At 44.7% G+C, this 19,595-nt stretch overlaps 1 protein-coding gene across 7 annotated transcripts in view; it reads right to left on the bottom strand.

Moving 5' to 3' along the window:
• The window catches only part of LOC118123902 (RNA binding protein fox-1 homolog 3), a 255,107-nt gene that overhangs the window by 40,081 nt on the left and 195,431 nt on the right, over window positions 1-19,595 (bottom strand). For 5 of the 7 annotated variants that reach the window (XM_047344006.1, XM_047344004.1, XM_047344009.1 and 2 more), the window contains one exon: window positions 5,800-6,102. In XM_047344006.1, coding sequence (XP_047199962.1) covers window positions 5,800-6,102 — 303 coding nt within the window. The remainder of the gene's footprint in view (window positions 1-5,799; window positions 6,103-19,595) is intronic. The other 2 variants (XM_047344007.1, XM_047344008.1) reach the window with 1 other exon arrangement.

Here is a 19,595-nt window from a genome sequence, read left to right as displayed (position 1 = left end):
GCCCATTCCGAGACGGTGACATACATTGTTAACAGTGACAGTTGTTTGATTCAAGGTCCCACTTTGTCTCCCCTGCAGCCATCCAGGTAGGGCAGGTTGGTGGCGGCTTCCTAAGTCCTGCCTGGGCTTTGACTCTGTCCAGACCAGAGGTTAACAAGTGGCGAAGGACAGGAGAGCCGGAAAATGCACCACGATGACCGGCCTGCTGGTGAGGAGTGGATTTGTGACAGAGAGAGAGAGAGAGACGGGCGGAGGGGTCTTAACTCTGCCGTGTCCTCCCGCGCTGGAGGTTAATAGCCTGAGTAGCCATGTTGGGCCCTGGGGGTGACACATAGCAGACAGATGCTGGGACCGTGGATGGTGACAAGGTACCGGAGCCCCGTGGGTCAATCTGTTTCATCGGTCACACATGACACTATCGACCTTTAGCGTATGTTGCCAGACTACTGAGCACCACTGTCCTCCAGCTCTGTCTGTCTGGCTTTTTATCACGGCAGGCGTGGTTGCGTGTTTGCAAACATCCAGATTAACTTTCAGTCTGTGCTCAGACAGGCCAGCAGCACGCTGACACCAGGGGCAAATACACATGTGTAGAACACAAATACTGAACTGCTGACTCCCGAGCACCCCAGACTGCCTCCTACTAACTCAATAGCTGTGAGTGTCACTGGGACCCGGGATGCCTGCCTCCGCACGCCGCTCCCGAGGATCTAACCTGCCTGCCTGGTTGTGAGATGGTGGTGTTCCAGTGGAAAATAATTACCTCCGTATTACCATAGGAGGCCACCATCAGTGGCACTTTACTGTCCCGACAGCTGCTGTCACGGAGACGGGGAGGAGGAGGAGGAGGTGGGATGCAAAACACGCCGTCACCGCCAAAGCCAGCAAACCAGAGAGTGAGAGAGCTGTCAACTCCGGCAACTCTCCGGCTTCCTGTTCAGTCATTTCTCTAAAAGACTCCCTTGCTGTTATTTGCAAATCGCCTGCAAAGTGCTCTGCTCAGCACTTTCCCCCTCCTCACAGAGTGGCATTACAAGAGCATAATTGAAACTATCTGATTGGAATGCTGCCAAGCAGGTAGATTACATCCGATTAAATGGGGGGGTAGAGGGGTGGGGGGATGGTTGAGTCTTCGCTCACAAGAATTATAATGCCTGAGCTTTAATTCATTATTTCTCCTCTCCTGGTCCTCTACTGTTTGTTGTCTTTTTCTAAAGAAGCTGCTAATATATCCCCTCCATCACCCCCGAGAGTAGGGGGTGTGAGGGGAGTGAGTGGTGGAGCAGAGGGGCCGCCCCCGCCGACTCGCCCTGATTCATACCAAGTAGGAAAAGGTGGAAGTGTCGGAGTCATTTCAGGACTTCAGGAGACCATAAAAGTCCTGTTCAGTCTCTGCACAGACGTGGCTCAGCTCAGCACCTCGGAGGCTCAGACAGACATGAAACGCTGGTACTTGAATCATCAATACGAAAGACAAGGATGTGTATTTTAGAAAATATCTGCTTTGATTATGAAAATGGCCTAAGATATAGACGTGGATACGTGAAAACTGAAGGAGAGAAGTCAGCAACTGTGGTGCAGTGCTCGGTTTTAACTGCAACTGTGTAAATCTAAATGACGGGCTCTTAGTCTGTATATATAAATAATACGTCTGGAGATACTCAACAAAATATCATCAAAATACAATGACTACGATGTCACTATTATCAAGGCCTATTTTATTATGCTCCCTGCGCTAGACAGTGACATGTTCACAATTGACAGTTTATATGGATTTGATTTTTCACTACAGTGGATTTACTATTTCTTTCAATCAGATTAAAAACTGACAGATTTTTACCTACTGTCTGTCTGTTAGCCAAATAATCTATTACATTTTTGGTCCTGATCCGGGGACAGGATTTGTTTCCTACTTTCCTTAATACTTTTGTTTCTACTTTTTTGTGTATTTCTCAGAGAATAATAAATTTTAATTAAAAAAACAGGCATGTTTAGGGGACTGAGATTTATGAGTTTGTGCAGTTTGGTGCAGCTCCAAACAAAAACTTGGATCTGGTGAATTTAAATGTGGTTTCAGAGGACTGCAGGGCCCTGGTGGAGGTATGTGCTTTGCTCAGGTGCCCTTGAATTTTTCTTACCCAGCCTTTTTCAATAAGCATTTATTAAGTATTTATATCTTCACACGGAACAGTTGGAGCTTGAACAAACATCAGAAAGTTGTTGTTTTGAGTTTTCTCTTCAAAGAAAAATACACTGCATCACCTGCCTTATCCTTTAAAGGATCCAGGAGAGTTGTCGGGTTCTGGAACTCTGAGCATATCTATAATATCTTGAATTTACAGTGTGAACATCGGCAGCCCCTCCCCCTTACAGATAAAATGGAAGCCGGCGTTTAATGGTGGCGTACATGCTGCCGTCAGCACCGCCTCTGAAAGCTACACCCCGGTGGAGTCTCAATCCCTTAAACACAGTTCATGTGAGATGAGGATGTGCATGTGCGTGTATGTAATAAATGTTTGCATGTGCTCACTCATGTTTTCAGAAAGCCCTTGTGTGTTTGCGTGCATGTGTGTGTGTGTGTGTGGGTCTATGTTATCACAGTCCCCCAGAATACCCTTTGGAAAGTCTTCATGCCGCTGACACGAGCTGTGAAAAATCTGGAATTGAGTGCTGCCCTAACGCCACTGCCTTAATTTGTTATCTGAAAAGAGAATGATTACTCATGAAATTCAACCAAACCTCAGACTATTTGAACTGAGCCAGATAACGAGCTCAGTTTTTTTTTTTTTCTCCAGCAGAGCTTCCTGGCAGCCCTCTGCTACCCTCATCTCTAAGGATTTGGAGAAAAGTTGGGGGCTGCCTCTCTTACTCAAGTCACTTGCTTTCAAGTCAGCTTGTTTGAACATGGCACAGAGCGAGGTCTCAGAGGTCTGGGTCTGGACAACGCCACCTTCCCAGCACAGGCGGGGGACTGGTAGACATAGACAGAAACAGAGAGGAGAAGTGAGGAGAGTCCCTGCGCCTCATTAAAACATACACACGCTCCGCTCTCTGCGGGGAATTCGCACGAATCCATACGTTTCACTGAATTTTCACTCTCTCTTGACTCTTTTTTAAGTCTTTAAGTCGAGAAGATGTGCAGAGTAAAGCGTCGTCGTGGGGTAGAGGAGCTGAGCGCAGCAGAGTCGAGCCAAGGGAGGAGGGGTGGGGACGAGGGGGGGAGAGTCGCTGCGAGTAGCTGATCTGCTCCCTCAATCTGTGTTTCTGCAGGGTGCCCTAATCAAAGGCACCCGGGCCCGTCTGTGGCACCCAGAGCAAACGGGCTGGGTCTGTCATTAAAGCCGGGGAGCACAGCGGTGGGCGACACTACACCAGCGGCCCCCGGGGATTTGACTCTCTGTTTACACCCCACTAATCTCATCTCTCTGTCCTCCCTGAGAAAGAGATGGGTGGAAGTGGGGCAGAGAGTGGATGCAGAGAATGAAGATGGAGGAAAGCGGGGACAGCGCGAGAGAGGAATAGAATGAAGGAAGGCAAGACGAGCTCTCATCTCTCCATGGCCACCATCTCTGGGCTTTCTTCACAGCGGGTGAACAGATGAAATGAAATCAAATGCGAAATGGAGAGAGAGAGAGAGAGAGAGAGAGAGAGAGAGAGAGAGAGAGAGAGAGAGAGAGAGAGAGAGAGAGAGAGAGAGAGAGAGAGAGGGGAGACGGTGAGAGACAGAGAGTGTAGGAGTGGTGTACAGTGTCGGAGGGGGAGGAAGAAGAAGGAGGGGGAGGAGGTGGAGGCTGAACCTCCTGCCAAGTCTCTCCTCACTTTAAACTCGCTTGTGTGTCAGCCATTACTGTAAGTGCGGTGCATAACCATGGAGCAGTTGGGAAGCGTCACACAAATCTTTAAATCAAACATTGCGACACTACAGGACGATGATAATATGCTGTGCAATTCTATCGCCGGGCTTGTGCCGTATAAGCACTTTTCTGACGCCAAATGTCCGTAGCCGCACGATAATTGTGAGGCTGGGAAAATGGAGTTATTAACAGTGTTCTTTATGAGTGACCCAGATCTCTCTCAGGAGGGCTGTGGCCTCGCCATGACCTCACCCAGCAGGTGTTTTAATGCTAAAGGGGAGAAGAAGGTATGAAGGTCTTATTTTTTTCATCTCTGCCAGCATTATCCATCTTTCCAGTGGTGTCTCTTAAGTTTGGAGCCAAGTCGTTCTCCCTTTTATCTACATCTGCCTCCTGTTAAGGTAAATCCCAGGTCAAGGCATTTCATATAAAAGGTATCACTACACAAGAATGAAATATATCATATATAATTTTAAATTACACTCACTTCCGAGATGCGTATCACAACGTGAAGCATTGCCAGAGAGTTATTTTCGAGCTGGAGTGCCGAATCAGGTCCTGGCAGAGGACTTTATCTTATGTTTAAATAAAAGTCTCAAACATTTGACTGCATTAACAGCTAATTAGCTGATTAAAAAGGAGATGCTTTTTTCTGGCTGAAAATGGCACCACTCTTTTTGTCCTTCGAGGATCAAGACGATCGTAGGGTCCTGAATAATCCATGTCAGTAGCATGTCCAATCTCCACACAGATATATAAAAGGTTTACGTGTTTTTAATGGAGCCTCAAATTACTCTTTAGAAACACACTTTGATTTCATCAGCGCCTCTTCAATCAAATTCACCTCCTTCGTCAACAAGCAATCTTTGCCATGACACCAGACTCCGCCGCTGCTCACTAATGTGCAGAACTCCAGCTTTTTATTAAGAAAGGTCATTTTGTGTTTGTAGGAAAATGATTTGGAAAGTGATTAGAACGTTGCTTCGGGGCCTAGATGTACTACGTCACAACACGGCTGGTGCAACTGCGACATTTTTCAAACACTGCAAGATGTCAGTTCATTATGATGGAGTATTTGGGCCACTTATAGAGGAAAAAGATTTAGAGGAAACAATAAGGTCAAATTATTATGAGAATAAGGTCATAATCTTAGGCTTTGTATCATGTTAGAGGGGTAATATCCAAAGATCATTCTGTCGCCTGCGTTACAGTGAGCAATGTGGAGCATCTAACCTCTGTATAAATTTAACAAATAACAACGGACTTGAAGGACATGGTCTCTTTAATGGGGGAGGAAATGTTTGGTAGTGGTCGACTGTGAGGTTATCGTTGGCTACATCAGGGTGATATTCAAAAAGGGTTTCAAAGTTTCTCATGAAACAATGATTGCTTCAAGATTTGGGGTCCAGAAGTTATGAAACTCTGTGATGTTTTGTTTATTTTCTCAGAATGTTATGACTGTTTTCTGATTAAATTATAACTTTATTCTATTGTGACTTCTTGAAAAGTCCAAACTTTTGTTTCTTCAATATGGCCCTAATACACCGTCTTTATTCAGACAATTATAATAAATATGATATTCAACTAGATACAGAGGGAACATATCTGTGTATTAACTTATTTTCAGAGCAGCAATCTATTGACGTATATTTTCAAAGTAATGTATGTGGGGGGGGGCAGACATCTTGCAGCACAAATTGTGCTACAAAGCTTTTCAGGCCGGGAGGCGATGGAAAGAGGGAAAAGAGAAGCAAACATTTTTAGTTTGTTACTGATAAAAATGTCACAATGACAATGACAATCACATTTAGCAATTTAACATTGATGATACAATATATCAACATACTAACTTCATAAAGTATCAACAGTTTAGCATTTTATTTAAACATCTTATGCAATGATATGAAAAAAAAAGGTAAAAGAAGAGAATATGAATATATTTTACTTGCTGACAGTCTGCTGAGAACAGTGTTTGCAGGTGATGAAGGACACTGACCGGTGCGGTCGTGGTGGCGGTGATGGCGGGCGTGCTGTTGTCAGTGCCGGCCGGCTCGCTGTGCGTCTGTGTGGGTGTGTACAGGGTCATGGCGTGCTCAGGAACCCGGCTCTGCCCGGTGTAGTCCTGTGACGGAAGTGGGTGTGGTGCGGCAAATTCTGCGGGGATTCCATTCTGTGGGGGAGGTGGGTACTGGGCTGGGGTGTACGGCTGGGCCATCGCTTCTGGTGGGTTGGTGGCCTCTTGGTTACCCTGAGAGAAACACACAACAGGAGGCAAGTGTTAAAGCTGCGGTCGAGATTAAAGTTGAACTGCATTGTTTGAGTAGCGCAAGCAGCATGAAAGACGTGCGAGCTCCCCTGTGCGAACTGGAAGGCAACTGGGGAGAGTTGTCCTGCAGACCAACTAAGTCAGGGGGAAACAGCAGTCATATCACAGCTCAGCTCGGATTAGAGAATTCCTTGATCATTGCTAATGAACACGGTTTATGTTGTAGAGCATGGCTCGCATGGAGGGGCAACAGTCAGGGGGGAATCTCAATTGCACTTGTGGCAAAGCACAAGAGGAAAGATCAATTAATTGATAAAATTTTGATTAGGGCTTTTGATTTAAATGACAGGTCTGTTAAAGTAGCAGCTGCTCCCTCTCCAAGCGCCACGTTACAACTTTTAACACCAACCTCCGCTTCGCTTTATGAGCTTTTCCCACCACCCCTGCCTTTGTTTCCGTCTCACAGTATCAGTTGGAACACAAAACGACCCCCAGCAGTGCCGCTTTCTGTTGTTTTTAATCTGGACTTTAACAAGTTTTAATTTTAAGTAGCCACACAAGAACCATGGATAATTAAAATGTCAAAAACAGGGGGACATTTTAATTAAATCAGTGAAGGCTAAGAATGTGACCAAGCATTTGATTCCGACTTCTGGTACAGATTGGAATGCTTATTTCCGTCAGGGCCCAAAATATTGTCCTATTCATAAATCTCTAATAAAATTAATTCCTCATGCGTCCAGAACCCACAGTTTGTGTTATCTACACCACATATGTTATTTTTGTCTCTGCTCCTGACTTAAGTGATTGATGGCCCTTTGCAACGAAGCTGTTCCACAGACCCTTTGTCTCGTGTGGATGCTTGAGATGATGAGCTGCAGAAATAATGGACTTTTCTGGCTGGTGCACATTGTTAAACTCAGTAATGGCTGGACTACACAAGTGCATGTCTTATTGTTGCGAAGCACCAGGCTCTGCGAATCCAGACTAATGAGCAGAACGGTGAGATCAGTGCTGCTGGAGCGGATATCCATCCCGACATTAAAAACACAGAGGGAAAAGGTGAGACAATAACACCAAAATCCAATAACACCCCCCACAAATACCCTCAATCAAATTTAAAGATACAGATCATGCGAGCTCAACGCATAACTCTTTCGATAAGAGAGAAAGGAGGAAAAAGCACACAATAGCAGCCAGAAGTGAGGGTTTATGATTGGAGAAAACAATAACAGTAAACAGATAGAGAAGTTTCTGCCTCTTCCTTTACAAGCCGGCTGGGGATGGTGAGATAGGAGATAAATGTGTTTTATTCTCCTTCTCTTTTTTCGCTGCTGTGGTGTTTGGCCTCCTTCTGCAGATTTCCACAGAACGCTGTTTCTGGACAGGAGGAGGCTGTGGTTTTAATGAGAGAGCTGAGCAACACTATGCTGTAAATGTAGTGGAAATAATTCTACTCTGACGTGTTGGCAAACAAACCTCAGCATAAACTGTGCTCTGCCAATTAAGGAAATGCTCCATTATCTAAATGAAAAAAGCGAGAAGCCTTGAGAGAGGGGAAGGATTGACCAGCCTCCTGCAGCCTGCTGGGCCTCAAGGCTGCTCCTGCCGTCGGAGTGGACCCTCACTCCTGTCTGACCTAATCCCCCTCCTCTTTTTCATTATACTACATTTCTATCTCCTCTGTCTCTCTCTCAATCCCTCCTCCCCTGTTTCCCTTTCATGCTCATCTCTCCCCCCTTCTCTTTTTATGCAGAAACTTTTTTAATCTCTACCCCTGTGCTCTACTTTTCCTCTCCCTCCAGTCATGGCATTATATAACACACTTGCATTGCGGGGCATTCTAATTCAAGGAAGCTCTTGATGTTGGCAATTTTCAACTTCTAAGCACCCATTTTAAAGGAGAATGGGGGTTGGTTACCTCAAAAAAAAAAAGAGAAAAGATGCACCTCCTGGTGTGACAGCTAAAAGTACTACCAGATCCTGTGTCCTCCTTTTTACACCAGCCCAAGCAAAACCATCAACACATTGGTGCTCAACAGTCCAGTGAAGACAGAAAGCTGAGTAGCCTGGAAACAAGAAGGTGCTGTGTTCGACTCTACATCAAACACGGTCCGTGTCATGAAGCAGATCAAAGCTCCACTTCTCATCCTTTTGTTAGTCACTGTCAAGGCCGATGCCCATGGTCCTGATTCGTGATTTTGAGGATTTGCTGAGGAGTTGTTCAGTGTGTTTATATGATATATATATACATAAAAGATCATCATACGCGCATCAAATTCTTACTCCAGTTTTGCGAAACCTCATTCCGCTAGCTGGGCTACTGGCTGACGCACTGACTGGTTAAATCCGGGATACCGTGGCACCTCAGGCCGTCGCAACAGCACAGAGTCCTCATTAGTTTTTCACACCCACATTAGCACAGGGGGGGTCCTGAAGCCGAGGGCTCTGGCAAAAACAACGAAGGGGATGCGGGAAAAAAAAAAGAAAGCTTGAGAACGTCACAGCTTCTGCCGCAGCGCATTTCAGTGTCATCCTGCAACAGAGTTTCATCCAATCAAACACAGGCAATGTATATATCTTGACTGTCAATATGTACTGATATCTGAGTTTTGTGTCTTGCAGTCGCATTTCAACATATGGTCTTAATGTCTTGTGAACCCTCATACTGATGGATGTTATACTTAAATTGGACCCCCTGCATCATATTTCAGGAAGTTTAAATTCCCCCACCAAAAGATGCTCCCTTTTTGGTTTTCCATGTGCACTGAAGCGTTCTCAAATCAAAACGAATAGATGATATATGTGCGTACAAGCTGAAGTGAAAGCGAAAGCCTAAAGATTAAATGGTGCTGTTGCTTTTGTCCAACCAGGAGCATCCTCAACTTGTCAGATAACTTAGGTGGAAACAGAAACGAGTGTGGATTCGATGTGAAGCCTACAATGACGTGGAAATTTAAAAAAAATGTGAAAACGTTGGAATCAACACAGAGCTGAAGAGTTGGGATCGTTTATATTTCGTGTAAATGTCAAAATATCCCGAATATCCCCGAACCGAGATAGGACCTGAAATCATGACACTAAAAGAGAGAAACACACTGTATGAGAATGTGACTGTGGCATTAATCATCAGGTGGTGTTGACTATTTTTCAAGATCTGTGGATTCTTCTCTGGTCATAAAATGAAAATCTCCTTTCCTTAAGAAATGTTTTTGTGCTTTGTTCTCTTTCCTATTTCTGTTGAGCATATTGTACGAGAGCTTTTTGGTATTAGTTTCTTGTTTGCAATATCCTCGGCTTCTTAGTTTAGGAACGCCTGTGATTTAGTTTACTTTCCTCACTTGCAGTGCTGTTCGCCGTTTCTTCTTCATGCCTCAGTTCGACATTAGTCATGACACGTTCCACTATACTTGTTAAATCATCATCTGCCCCGAAGTGTCCCTCTGAGCTCGGGCCACAATCTGGAACCTCACACTCGCAGGACACACACAGGAGACGAGTGACACACAAACAGGATAACAGCCCGGAGCTGGGTGTTGGGGAGAGAAAACTACCAAAGTGTTGTAGCACCATGCTGCTGCTGTTTCAAAGGGCAGCGGGGCGAAAGCAAGGAGGTGGAGAGTAAAGGCCTCATTAGTGAAACACAAAGTAACACTGGCTCTCGTATGATCTTCGCCTTCCTCTGATGTATGTGACAAACGAGTTATTCGACTGGAGATGAACTGGGAGAAGAAAAAAGGCCCATGCAAATCAGGGGAGCTGTGCTTGTCCCAGTGCGACCGCGTGCCCTTTTCGCTGGGGCTGACTCGCCGTCATCAAGATAATCCACGTTGCCTTAATGAAAAGCCCTTCATGACAAACCAGTCAGGTACACAGCACATCTCATTCCACCGAAAGATATTGCTGTTCATTACGGCTGCGAACCAGTGCTACGAGTCGTTGTTATATTGGGATTCGGGTGTTTCTCTACCTGCAGGCCTGTTTATTGGAAAAGAACAGGTCCCTTTGCGGCACTTTAATACCCCCCTTACATGGCCTGCTGCCATGAGCCACCTAAACCTCGTCTCCATGGACATGAAGACGAAGAATAAAGGCAACTAGCAAGAGCATCCTTTATCGATCTCCCCTCCTTTCCATTCCTCTTTCCCTCCTTCCCTCTATCTCTCCTTTCATCCCTTCTACTCCTATTACCGAAGAGCACAATAAAAACACTATCTCTAATCTTAAGCACTCTCCTTGCGTAAAATTGGATTGGAAACCCTTACTTAAGGAGATCACTTTTGGATTGGAGTTTTTGTTTTTACAGTCAGCGTCAGGAGCCAAAGAGGTCAGGAAGGCCATGTGATGATGTCCGATGCTGAGGCTGGCAGTCTGAGAGAAACTCCCAGCATACAGTTCTCAGAGAGAGACAGAGACTGGTGCTAACCCCGGTGTAGATGGTCAGGGCTATATTCCATCTCAGCAGGTAGAACGACTTGGCTGCTCGCCAGCGATCCGTGATCCTCTTTAGCGGCAGTGGGAGGGACGGTGTTGAAAGGCCAAGAGGAGATGGGCTGTGCAAATACAGGAGCTGTTAGGAGGAACTCATATCGGCAGAGTGCTGCACTGACTCATACACGTGCGCTGGAGGGTCAAAGAGCAATGCGAAAGCAAAATACGGCAGGCGACTAATTGCGCTGCATTGAATCCGGAGGGAAATCACTCAAATGGGAGCGGGCTGATCAATCTCAGCGATAGGAGCCGTGATGGAGTGGGCAGCTTTATGGCTTCAGCTCCCTCACATGCGGCTTGGATCATTTTTCAGCAAAGGCCTGCTTTACATAGTTCCTACTGTATGACACTAATAGTCGGAAGCAAGAAACGCTCCTCCTGATTCTATACACTAAGCAATTCAAACAGATTTATGAACAGCTCTGCTGTGTCTTGCATAATCCAAACAGCATGAATAGTTTAATATGGAGTTAACATAAAGCATCGCTGTCTCAGTCCTTCATGGAAAACAAGTGACTCGCTTTGTCAGATAACAGATGACATAACATCTTTAAGTGAATCTCAAGCTTTTCAGGGGCTGAAAATTGTTCCTGTGTCATCCGAAGCATCATGCACCAAGCGCTCCCCTCGACAACGCTGCTCATTTGGTTATAATGACCGCCTGACAGTGACAGTGGCAAACTTGTGACAAATCCCGCTGGGCCGTCACAGCACCAACCCGGGCAGAGTTTGTGGGGAAAAGTGCGGAGCAGCTCAGCCAACGTGCGGCAATCAGTTGATGCAACCCAAACGAAACACTGAGTGGTTTTCAGCCAGCTGCATGAAAGCCTCTTGTTGTCCCCGGCTCTGCTGCTGGTGCTTGGTTAATTGTAGCCCCGCACACAGGCAGGCAGTCAGGCAGGCAGGAGAAAGGACGGCCTGCGATGATTTCCACAGGCAACTGGCATTCATTTTGTCTTGAAGGCGCATAAATAAAGGCTGTCTAGTCGGGTCCATTTTAATTAGGCGAGCCACATGATCTTACTCCGGCTCTCTCTGTTAACACTCACCAGAGGCTGCGGCATGTGTTAATTACAACCGCATGCCACACAGTGAATCCAAGGTGAGCTCGAAAAGAGAAACTCAGAAGAGGTAAACAACAACGATAAAAACAAAACACCTTCAGCGGAGTTTCTCATGATGAGGCACATATTTGGTGCAACGGTTATTCCCCTCCCCCCAGTCAACCAATTACAGCGCAATGTTGGGAGAAAGAGAGAGAGCCGGGAGAGCCGGGAGGTGTGGAGAGGCAGCCCAATTTAATGCAGATTCACAACACACCCCCACCTCAACAGAAACGCGGTCTTCCTCACCTTTACAGTAGGTTTATGATTTCAAATAGGCTGGGGAGAGGCTTATTGTTTTCTCTCACATTTCCTCCCTTGCAAACTCCCGTCTTTCCATGTTTCCACCTCATTTGTGGAAAAATCAATTCGTGAAAATAAACACTCTGTGTCTTTGCTCCGCGTCCAAGTCAATTTCGATTTCGTGCATGTTTTTCCAAAAGGCTTAATCGTTTTCACGTGTCACATATGTTTCATCGCCTCTAACGTGATTTTTCCTCGTTATTGGGAGCACTTATTTGCTCCACGTCCTTGGATGGAGGTATTAGAAAGAGAGTTCATTTTCCTCAATCCCTTGCTGATTTCTTCATTACATTGCAGCAGAGGCGCTGCACGGCGAGCCTCGTACCGAGATGGGACTGCTCTTAGCAGTGCGACTGCGAGTGTTACTATACCTCCGAGACGCTGGAGCGCCACTTAATAAACAGAGTAGACAGAGGATCACTTTGAACTCCTGTGACATGTAATGAACCTGTCTGTCTCAGCCACCGCTCTGTCTGGGCTCAGGCGGCGCACAGTAAAAACGCAGAAAAAAAAGAAATAAATAAACAAAAACACATCCAAATAAGCCTAGAGGCCCTGTGAAAAAGCCATCAGTTACACATGGTTAGACTCATAGCATTTTGCCAACGCCATAAGAGGAGATAATTGTCTGTTTCAGTGCTGTTGCCTCTTTTGTTGCATAACAGATATTTACATCTGGGACTAATTACTCCAGATTGGGTGTCAAAATTCGGATTAACTTGTGGGATGCATCCAGTTTGGTGTTGAGACTCATTTATTAGCGAGAACAGACACTGTGCTGCTTTGACCCGATCAAAAACTCACCAAATAACTTTTTCAAACTCCTCTTTCTTCTCTGTATTTGTTTCTCTAACGTCGTCGGAACAAAGGGATATTGACATGTACAGGCAATCTACAAAAAAAATATTTGAGATTGCTGTTGATGACTCCTAAGACTGAACAGTTATCAGTTCTGCTCATATCAACCCGTAAGTCAATCCCACGGTGTCGTCATGCCAGTGTGCAGCTCTTCAGATTGCTTTTGTAATCCTACAGGGGCTAAAAAAAAATGCCAACATTTGTTTTAGAATCAGCTGATTGTCATGTTAATTCTGTCATTTTTTTTCCCCTTCCACACACAGGGGTTGTGATGTGGGGCCAGAGTTCCTCGTGGGGACAAAATGCCATTACTTAAGCATTCAGGAATCTCGACGTGACATTCCTTGACCGCTGTGACAATGGCAAACATATGCAAATGAGGAAGAGTGCCACTGTCATTACGCCCCTGTCAGGGAGACGATGACACCTCCCACTGGACCCCGAGCATGTTGGAGGAAAAAGGGGCAAACTGAGGAAGAGATAACGGGAGAAGCAGGAGCGACAATGAACAAACTCTGGGAGGAAAACAGGTGTAACAACACCGTTTACCTTATCTCTGCCTCCTCTCATTCTCTCTGCTCTCCCTTTGTAATCCATCGCTCTGCTTTCCATTGGCCTATTTGCCTCACTGAAGTTTTTTTTTCTGCCTTTGCTCTGCAGTGGAAGGAGGGACAGGTTTACATGGGTGGGATTCTTTGAAGTGAAAATGCAGACTACTCCCTGCTGTAGCCAAAGCTCATCTAATCAGGGTCTAATTCCAGTTATTAAGATTTGAGAGATAACTTTGATTCATCACAGTCCATCTACCCCGATCGGTTAATCACTGTCGCGCTAAGCTCTTTTTTAGTCATCCTTTTGTTTCCGCTCCCTCTGGCACGCAGAGAAAGGGAATAAGAGAGATAGAAGAGAAGGAAAGGGAGAAGATATTAACAATATTAATGACCCGTGATTCTCGTCTCCTTAATGAGAAGGGTTATTAACCGTGATTATCCATGATGAAATGGTGGTAATTCTTGAAAGCTTGAGAAAACTTGTACAATCGCTTGTCTGCTGATTTGCTCCTGTGATGTTTAAGAAACAAAAAGGTGAGCGCAGTGAGGAAGAAAGAAGGAGAACTTAGAGGATAAAGAGGCAGGGGCAACCCGGGGAAACGGAGATGCTCACAGCAGGAAGCTGGGAGGGATTTTCTCTTCTTTCCTTTTTTTTTTTTTTTTAAAGGAGGCTAAAGCATCCGTTCTCTAGTCCCAGTGCTGCTGCATTTCAGACAGTTAAAATCTGTCTTCTTCACAGAGATGAATCCAAACTCTGAAGTGTTTCTACTTTTTCAAAACCCCTGGCACCATGTCGCGTCTCGCGTCCTCTCCCGGAGTCTCTTCCTGTGGCTAACGAGTGGGGACAAAGTACGCACCCAATCGCACATCTGCTGGTTGACACTGCTGAATGGCTGTTTGAACACCTATGCCGCTCTCGCCAGATCCCTGATACAGCATTTCCTCCACTCACCCTTTTTTTTTTTTTCTCATTCCAATTATGGGAAGTTGCATGCTTGTAGAGTCCCTGTCGGCTCCGCGCGATTCCCTCTACGGAGGGGAGGGGGATGCGGTGGGGGGGGTCTGGGGGGGTGCGCTGTCTGGTGAATCATTGATGTGCAGTCAGACTGTTTCATTGCAGATCTGTGTGTATGTGCATGTGCGTATATATGGAGTGGGTGTGGGGTGTGGGGTGGGGGTGGTGGGGGGTTAGCAGCAGACAGATAACAATCCTGAATTATGCATGTCTGTCCCTTGCAAGGAGCGGGAGATGGTGATGTGGATGAGCCACACTCTCTGAAACCCCCCCGGGACAGATTTGGATAGAAAAGAGCTAGGTGTGGGAAAGTGGGGCCCACTGTGAGCGCTACCTGACCCGCTTCAGACGCCTCTCTTTAGCTCCGCAAACTCCTCAAACTGTGATGGCTGCCGTCTCACACCAACAACTGCGCGGGAGATCTGCTGAGGAAACTGCCCTGTTACGGAGCCCCGTTCTGCGGTAATAACGCTAACAGGCCGGAGTAGCAGATTTGCCAACTTATTTGTTAGATGTTCCCTTTAAAAGCACCTCTGGGAATTAAGCCTGAGCCACGCGAAATGCTATCACCCTCCTAAAATTACACTGTACCACAGAAACACCTGCTGGGCCCATTTTAGATAATAATCCCATTTCTACATGCCAGTACAGCTCTCAGACGGGAGAAATTGGATTGTTTGCATTACTGACCTGTGGAGCAAGCCAGTCTGGGAAAAGCAACAGCCTTGAGGCTTTATTAGATTCAATCGGTCTTTCATAAACAAAACCTTAGTTTTCAGAAAGGTAAAAAAAATAAAAAAAATCTGCTAAATGTGGGTAGGCCAGCACTTTGTGGACACACTCCATTTATTTTCTCCAATTAAATCTCTTTAATTGGATTGAGGGCTGGCACCTGGTTTACACTCTGTCAACCACGCAATCCACAATAATTGATGCCAGAGCTGTGGTGTGTGTGTGTGTGTGTGTGTGTGTGTGTGTGTGTGTGTGTGTGTGTGTGTGTGTGTGTGTGTGTGTGTGTGGTGTGTACATGCGTGCGTGGGCTGTGTGGCGATGGGGGAGGGATTTAGAGCATGTCTCACTACTCCACAATTTCACTGTGATCAATTTATCAATGGCGCGCCTCCTGTCCACCAGCGTCCACTGCACTGAGATGGGAAAAGCCTCTACACAAACAGACACGCACACACGCACACAAAATCTGATATTAAAAGATTAAGATACTTTTTTTATCATTTTAGCTAATAGCCAAAATGTATATAATTTCATACTTTAGCTGTTTGAGGTGAAGCTAATTTAACCAACTTTCAAAATGATGATTGAATGAATGTTTGTAGATAATGTCTAATATTATGTTCATTATTTTGTTGTTTTTCCACATGTCTCATATGAATTAATTTTTCACTTTAAATTCATACTTTAAAAAAACAATGTTAAAAGCAGCATAATCAATAGTCATTAACAAAGAGCTGTCATCTGACACACTTATATATTCACATCCTGGAAATTTACAGCTTTTACAGCATTAAATCAAAGTAGATGTACTGTAGATTGCGTTTTTGACGCATGTCAACAGCAAAACAAAGTTTAATGTCAAAATGAAAACACTCTATAATCTGGTGTAAATCAATTAAAAATACACTTAAAATACTCTAAATTTAATTCCTATGTAGTAAATTAGTGAGTATTTTGTGACACAATGTGCAAAAGTAACCAAAACAGCTGTCAAATAGATGCGGTGTAGAATCATGTAAAATATTTCCCTTTGGAATGTGTTGAAAAAGAAGTGTAAAGTAGCATTTAGTGAAAATACTTGAGTTTCAACCAGACAGGAAGAAAAACACGCCTTCACGTGTATGCACATTTAAAAAGAAGTTCAAACACATGCTAATGAAACAGATTTACATACATAGTTGCAAGCTCTGATACATATGTGAATATGCACACCTACGGAACTTGGATCCGCTCCTGAATACAAAATGCCTGCGCAGAATACAAATGGTGTGCGCCCACACGTGGAAACACGCGGAGATACAAATCCAAGAGATGCATCACGGCGCGCTGACAGCATCTTTAAGACACTTTGAGAAACACCCGGCTCCTGAATACCGAGCTCCGCCGCCGTACAAATGGAGAGAGGCAGAGACAGAGCGAGGGAGAGGCCAAGGGAGACCCGACACAGTAAATAAAAATACAATTTCCTCCAGTGACATGCCCATTCTGTTGGAATCCTGACTCTAATTATTCTAAGCACTTTGAGGGATGGCTTTCCACTGCATTAATCTACACACCCACTAGCCCATCCACAGTCGATGCACTTTTAACTACCTAAGGACGCCCCGAAACTCTTCCTAAAACCTCGGGAGGGGGGAGATTGACTTTGTACAGTGATGGGGCAAAGTGCTTTGCCTGACTGAATCTTTCTCTAAATCTCACAGCACAACACCGAGCAACAATTTTCATTTTCAATTTCAAAGAGCGTATCTCCACTCCCACCCCCACCACAAGGAGAAAAAGGAGGGAAGGGGGTGTACGCCGTGCCGCGCAGCATCAGAATACGTCTGTGAATCCTCATTACAGGGCTCGTGTGAGAGTGTGCGGTTGTTTTCCTCTGGGCAGGAAAGCACTCGTAGCTCATTTGGAACCGAGATGAATCGATAAATCACCGGGGACCATCAATCAATCAATGGGCCTATCAATACTCGCTGGACGAGGCTCCTCCCAGTGCGAGGGGCAGGCCTTGGTCGAGAATATGACGGGCAAATGGGCTTTTTACATAATAGCTCCCTCCACTTGTGCTGAGTGCAAGATTGATGTTGTGCAATGTTTACATGTTGACACAAGCGGTAATATTGATACACAGCAGGTCCCTTGTTTACATATAAAATAATCAACACACACTCATACTCACACGTACACACACACATAGATATACTGTAATGTGGAAGCTACAAACATTCTGATCATGTTTATCAAAATCTAAACAAGATCAAACTATCTTTGAAGCAGCTCTGCTCTCTGATCGAGGCTATATATTTGCTGCACTGCAACATCTACCCTTTATAAACATCTGCCCCCTCGGCGGAGAGAAGAGAAAAAAGGAAAGATACAGAAATAGAGAGGCGGAAGCAGAGATCCATCTTTCCTAATTAATCAACACACATATTTTAAGTACAAAGTTTGTATTAATGTGGCTTCCAGCTGCTCTTTTCCCCCCCGAACAGACACCGAGGCCAAACTGCACAGCACGTGATGAAGAGAGTGACGTTTTGATGGAAAGTGGAGGGCAGGCTCTCTCTCTCTCTCTCTACTTAATATCCTCAAGACAAAATGCGGAAAAGGGATGAGGCTGCAATAACAAGCAGCATTGTTGCTCTTAAAGGCTGCTGATATTCTATATTTCTCTTACTGTCAGCAGATCCTGTGAAAAAAATGGAAAAAACATCTTGTTCAAAGAGTGAAGCTGAAGATAAATTGATCCCACAAACGAGTATTGCCAAAGTGCACTTCATTACCATGAACTCTATGCTTCTGCTGCTGCCAATCCTGACATAAAATGTAGATCAATCCGCTGCTGAAAGTAGTCCCCAGCAAATGCACTACTGCTTAAAGATTCCTTCCGGTGAAAGAAAAATAGAAGGGAGACGCGAGACAGAAGCCATGAAATACAGATATGTCCATACGACGCTTCATTTAAATACCTTTCATTAACAGTGTAATAAAAATGTAGTATTCACTAAGAGGGATACATTTGTTATCAGTGGGAGCAGAAACCTGAAATTTGGAGAAATGTCTCCTGCAGAATATAATTCCTCACACTGGCTGCAAGCATGAAGTGTTGGCAGGTAAATTAACTTTCCTCTAACTTACTATCTCCAGCCCACGTGCCCTTCAGCAAAGCACTTATCCCCTAACTGAGCTGCTTGGTAGCCATCAGCAGAAAACCGAGACTGCGCTGAGAGTTAACGTGCACGACTGTGTGAGAGCACTGCAGGGCGATGCCTGAAAAAGAGGTTGCATACTCAGCAAATGCGTTGAAACTAAAAAAAAAAAAGAGCGAAAAAGAACGAAAAACAAATGAATGAATAAACAAGCAACCAAACAATTAAATGAATAAATTAAGTTGACATGTTTTTATTGAGAGTGAAGTTACTAGAGTTTAGGACAAAGTATGAGGAATTTGTTCTCAGAACTAGTGGATCACAAACGCTGATTTACATTGTGGAAAAAAAGAAGCAGCTTCATTCCTTTTTTTACTCGGGCTCCTAAAAAAAGGATTTTAGACTTTTAAGAACGGTGCAAATCAGAAAATGAGCCTGTTGTAAAAGGAGATACTGCCGTCAAAGAGACAGAAGAGTGTAAAATTCAGTCGCAGGATAACAGATGTAAACAGTGCGGTTCTTTTTTTTTTTTTAAGAAATGACTGAAGAGAAGAGAATAGAGTGAAAATGGCCAAGCAGACGTTTTTTTTTTTCCTATTCTTGTTCCGTGTGCCACTAACGTTGTGAACCTGCTCCTCGTGTGTCAGGGTCTGGCCGTCGTGGTCTGGTCCTGATGATGGACAAGCAATAAACGGTTGTGCATGAGTTGGTCTGTGTGTTACGACCACTCTCCAATTGAAGAAGATGGAGTGAAGGTGTCGCACACGCATGAGATGGATCTTTTGAACTACGCCTGCTGACGGCCGCTAACACTAAACCCGGTGAAGAAAAATGGAAACTGTTTACTAATAACACAAATGTAATACCAATGCTTTGCTTTACGAACACAACAGTTTATACCCTTAAAGAGCAAAAGAAAAATGGAAAAGCAAATTGACAACTAACAATCTGGACAACCTAATATAGCCTCACGTATCCATTAATGATGAGGGAGCTTGTTTCATTTCACTTATAAGAAGCCTTTTGTTTTTGCCTCTAACAAGGTTCACATTCCCCTTAAATAAAATCTTTAGTCCACATCTGCAGCAAAATACAGATGTTGAGAGACAGCCATGGCGGTTTTTAGGCATTTTTCATGAGCAAATAGTGACAATTTTCTTTTTCTATATGTTTATAAACAAACAAACAAAAAAACTCTAGTCGGCCAACTTTCACTGAATTCCACTTGTTTCTGAGATACTGTTGGCTAACAACCATAACAACTACTAGATTCGGA

This window comes from Hippoglossus stenolepis, chromosome 16 (genome assembly GCF_022539355.2).
Source record: "Hippoglossus stenolepis isolate QCI-W04-F060 chromosome 16, HSTE1.2, whole genome shotgun sequence".
NCBI classification, from domain to species: domain Eukaryota; kingdom Metazoa; phylum Chordata; class Actinopteri; order Pleuronectiformes; family Pleuronectidae; genus Hippoglossus; species Hippoglossus stenolepis.
This window is presented reverse-complemented; position numbering and strand designations above follow the sequence as displayed.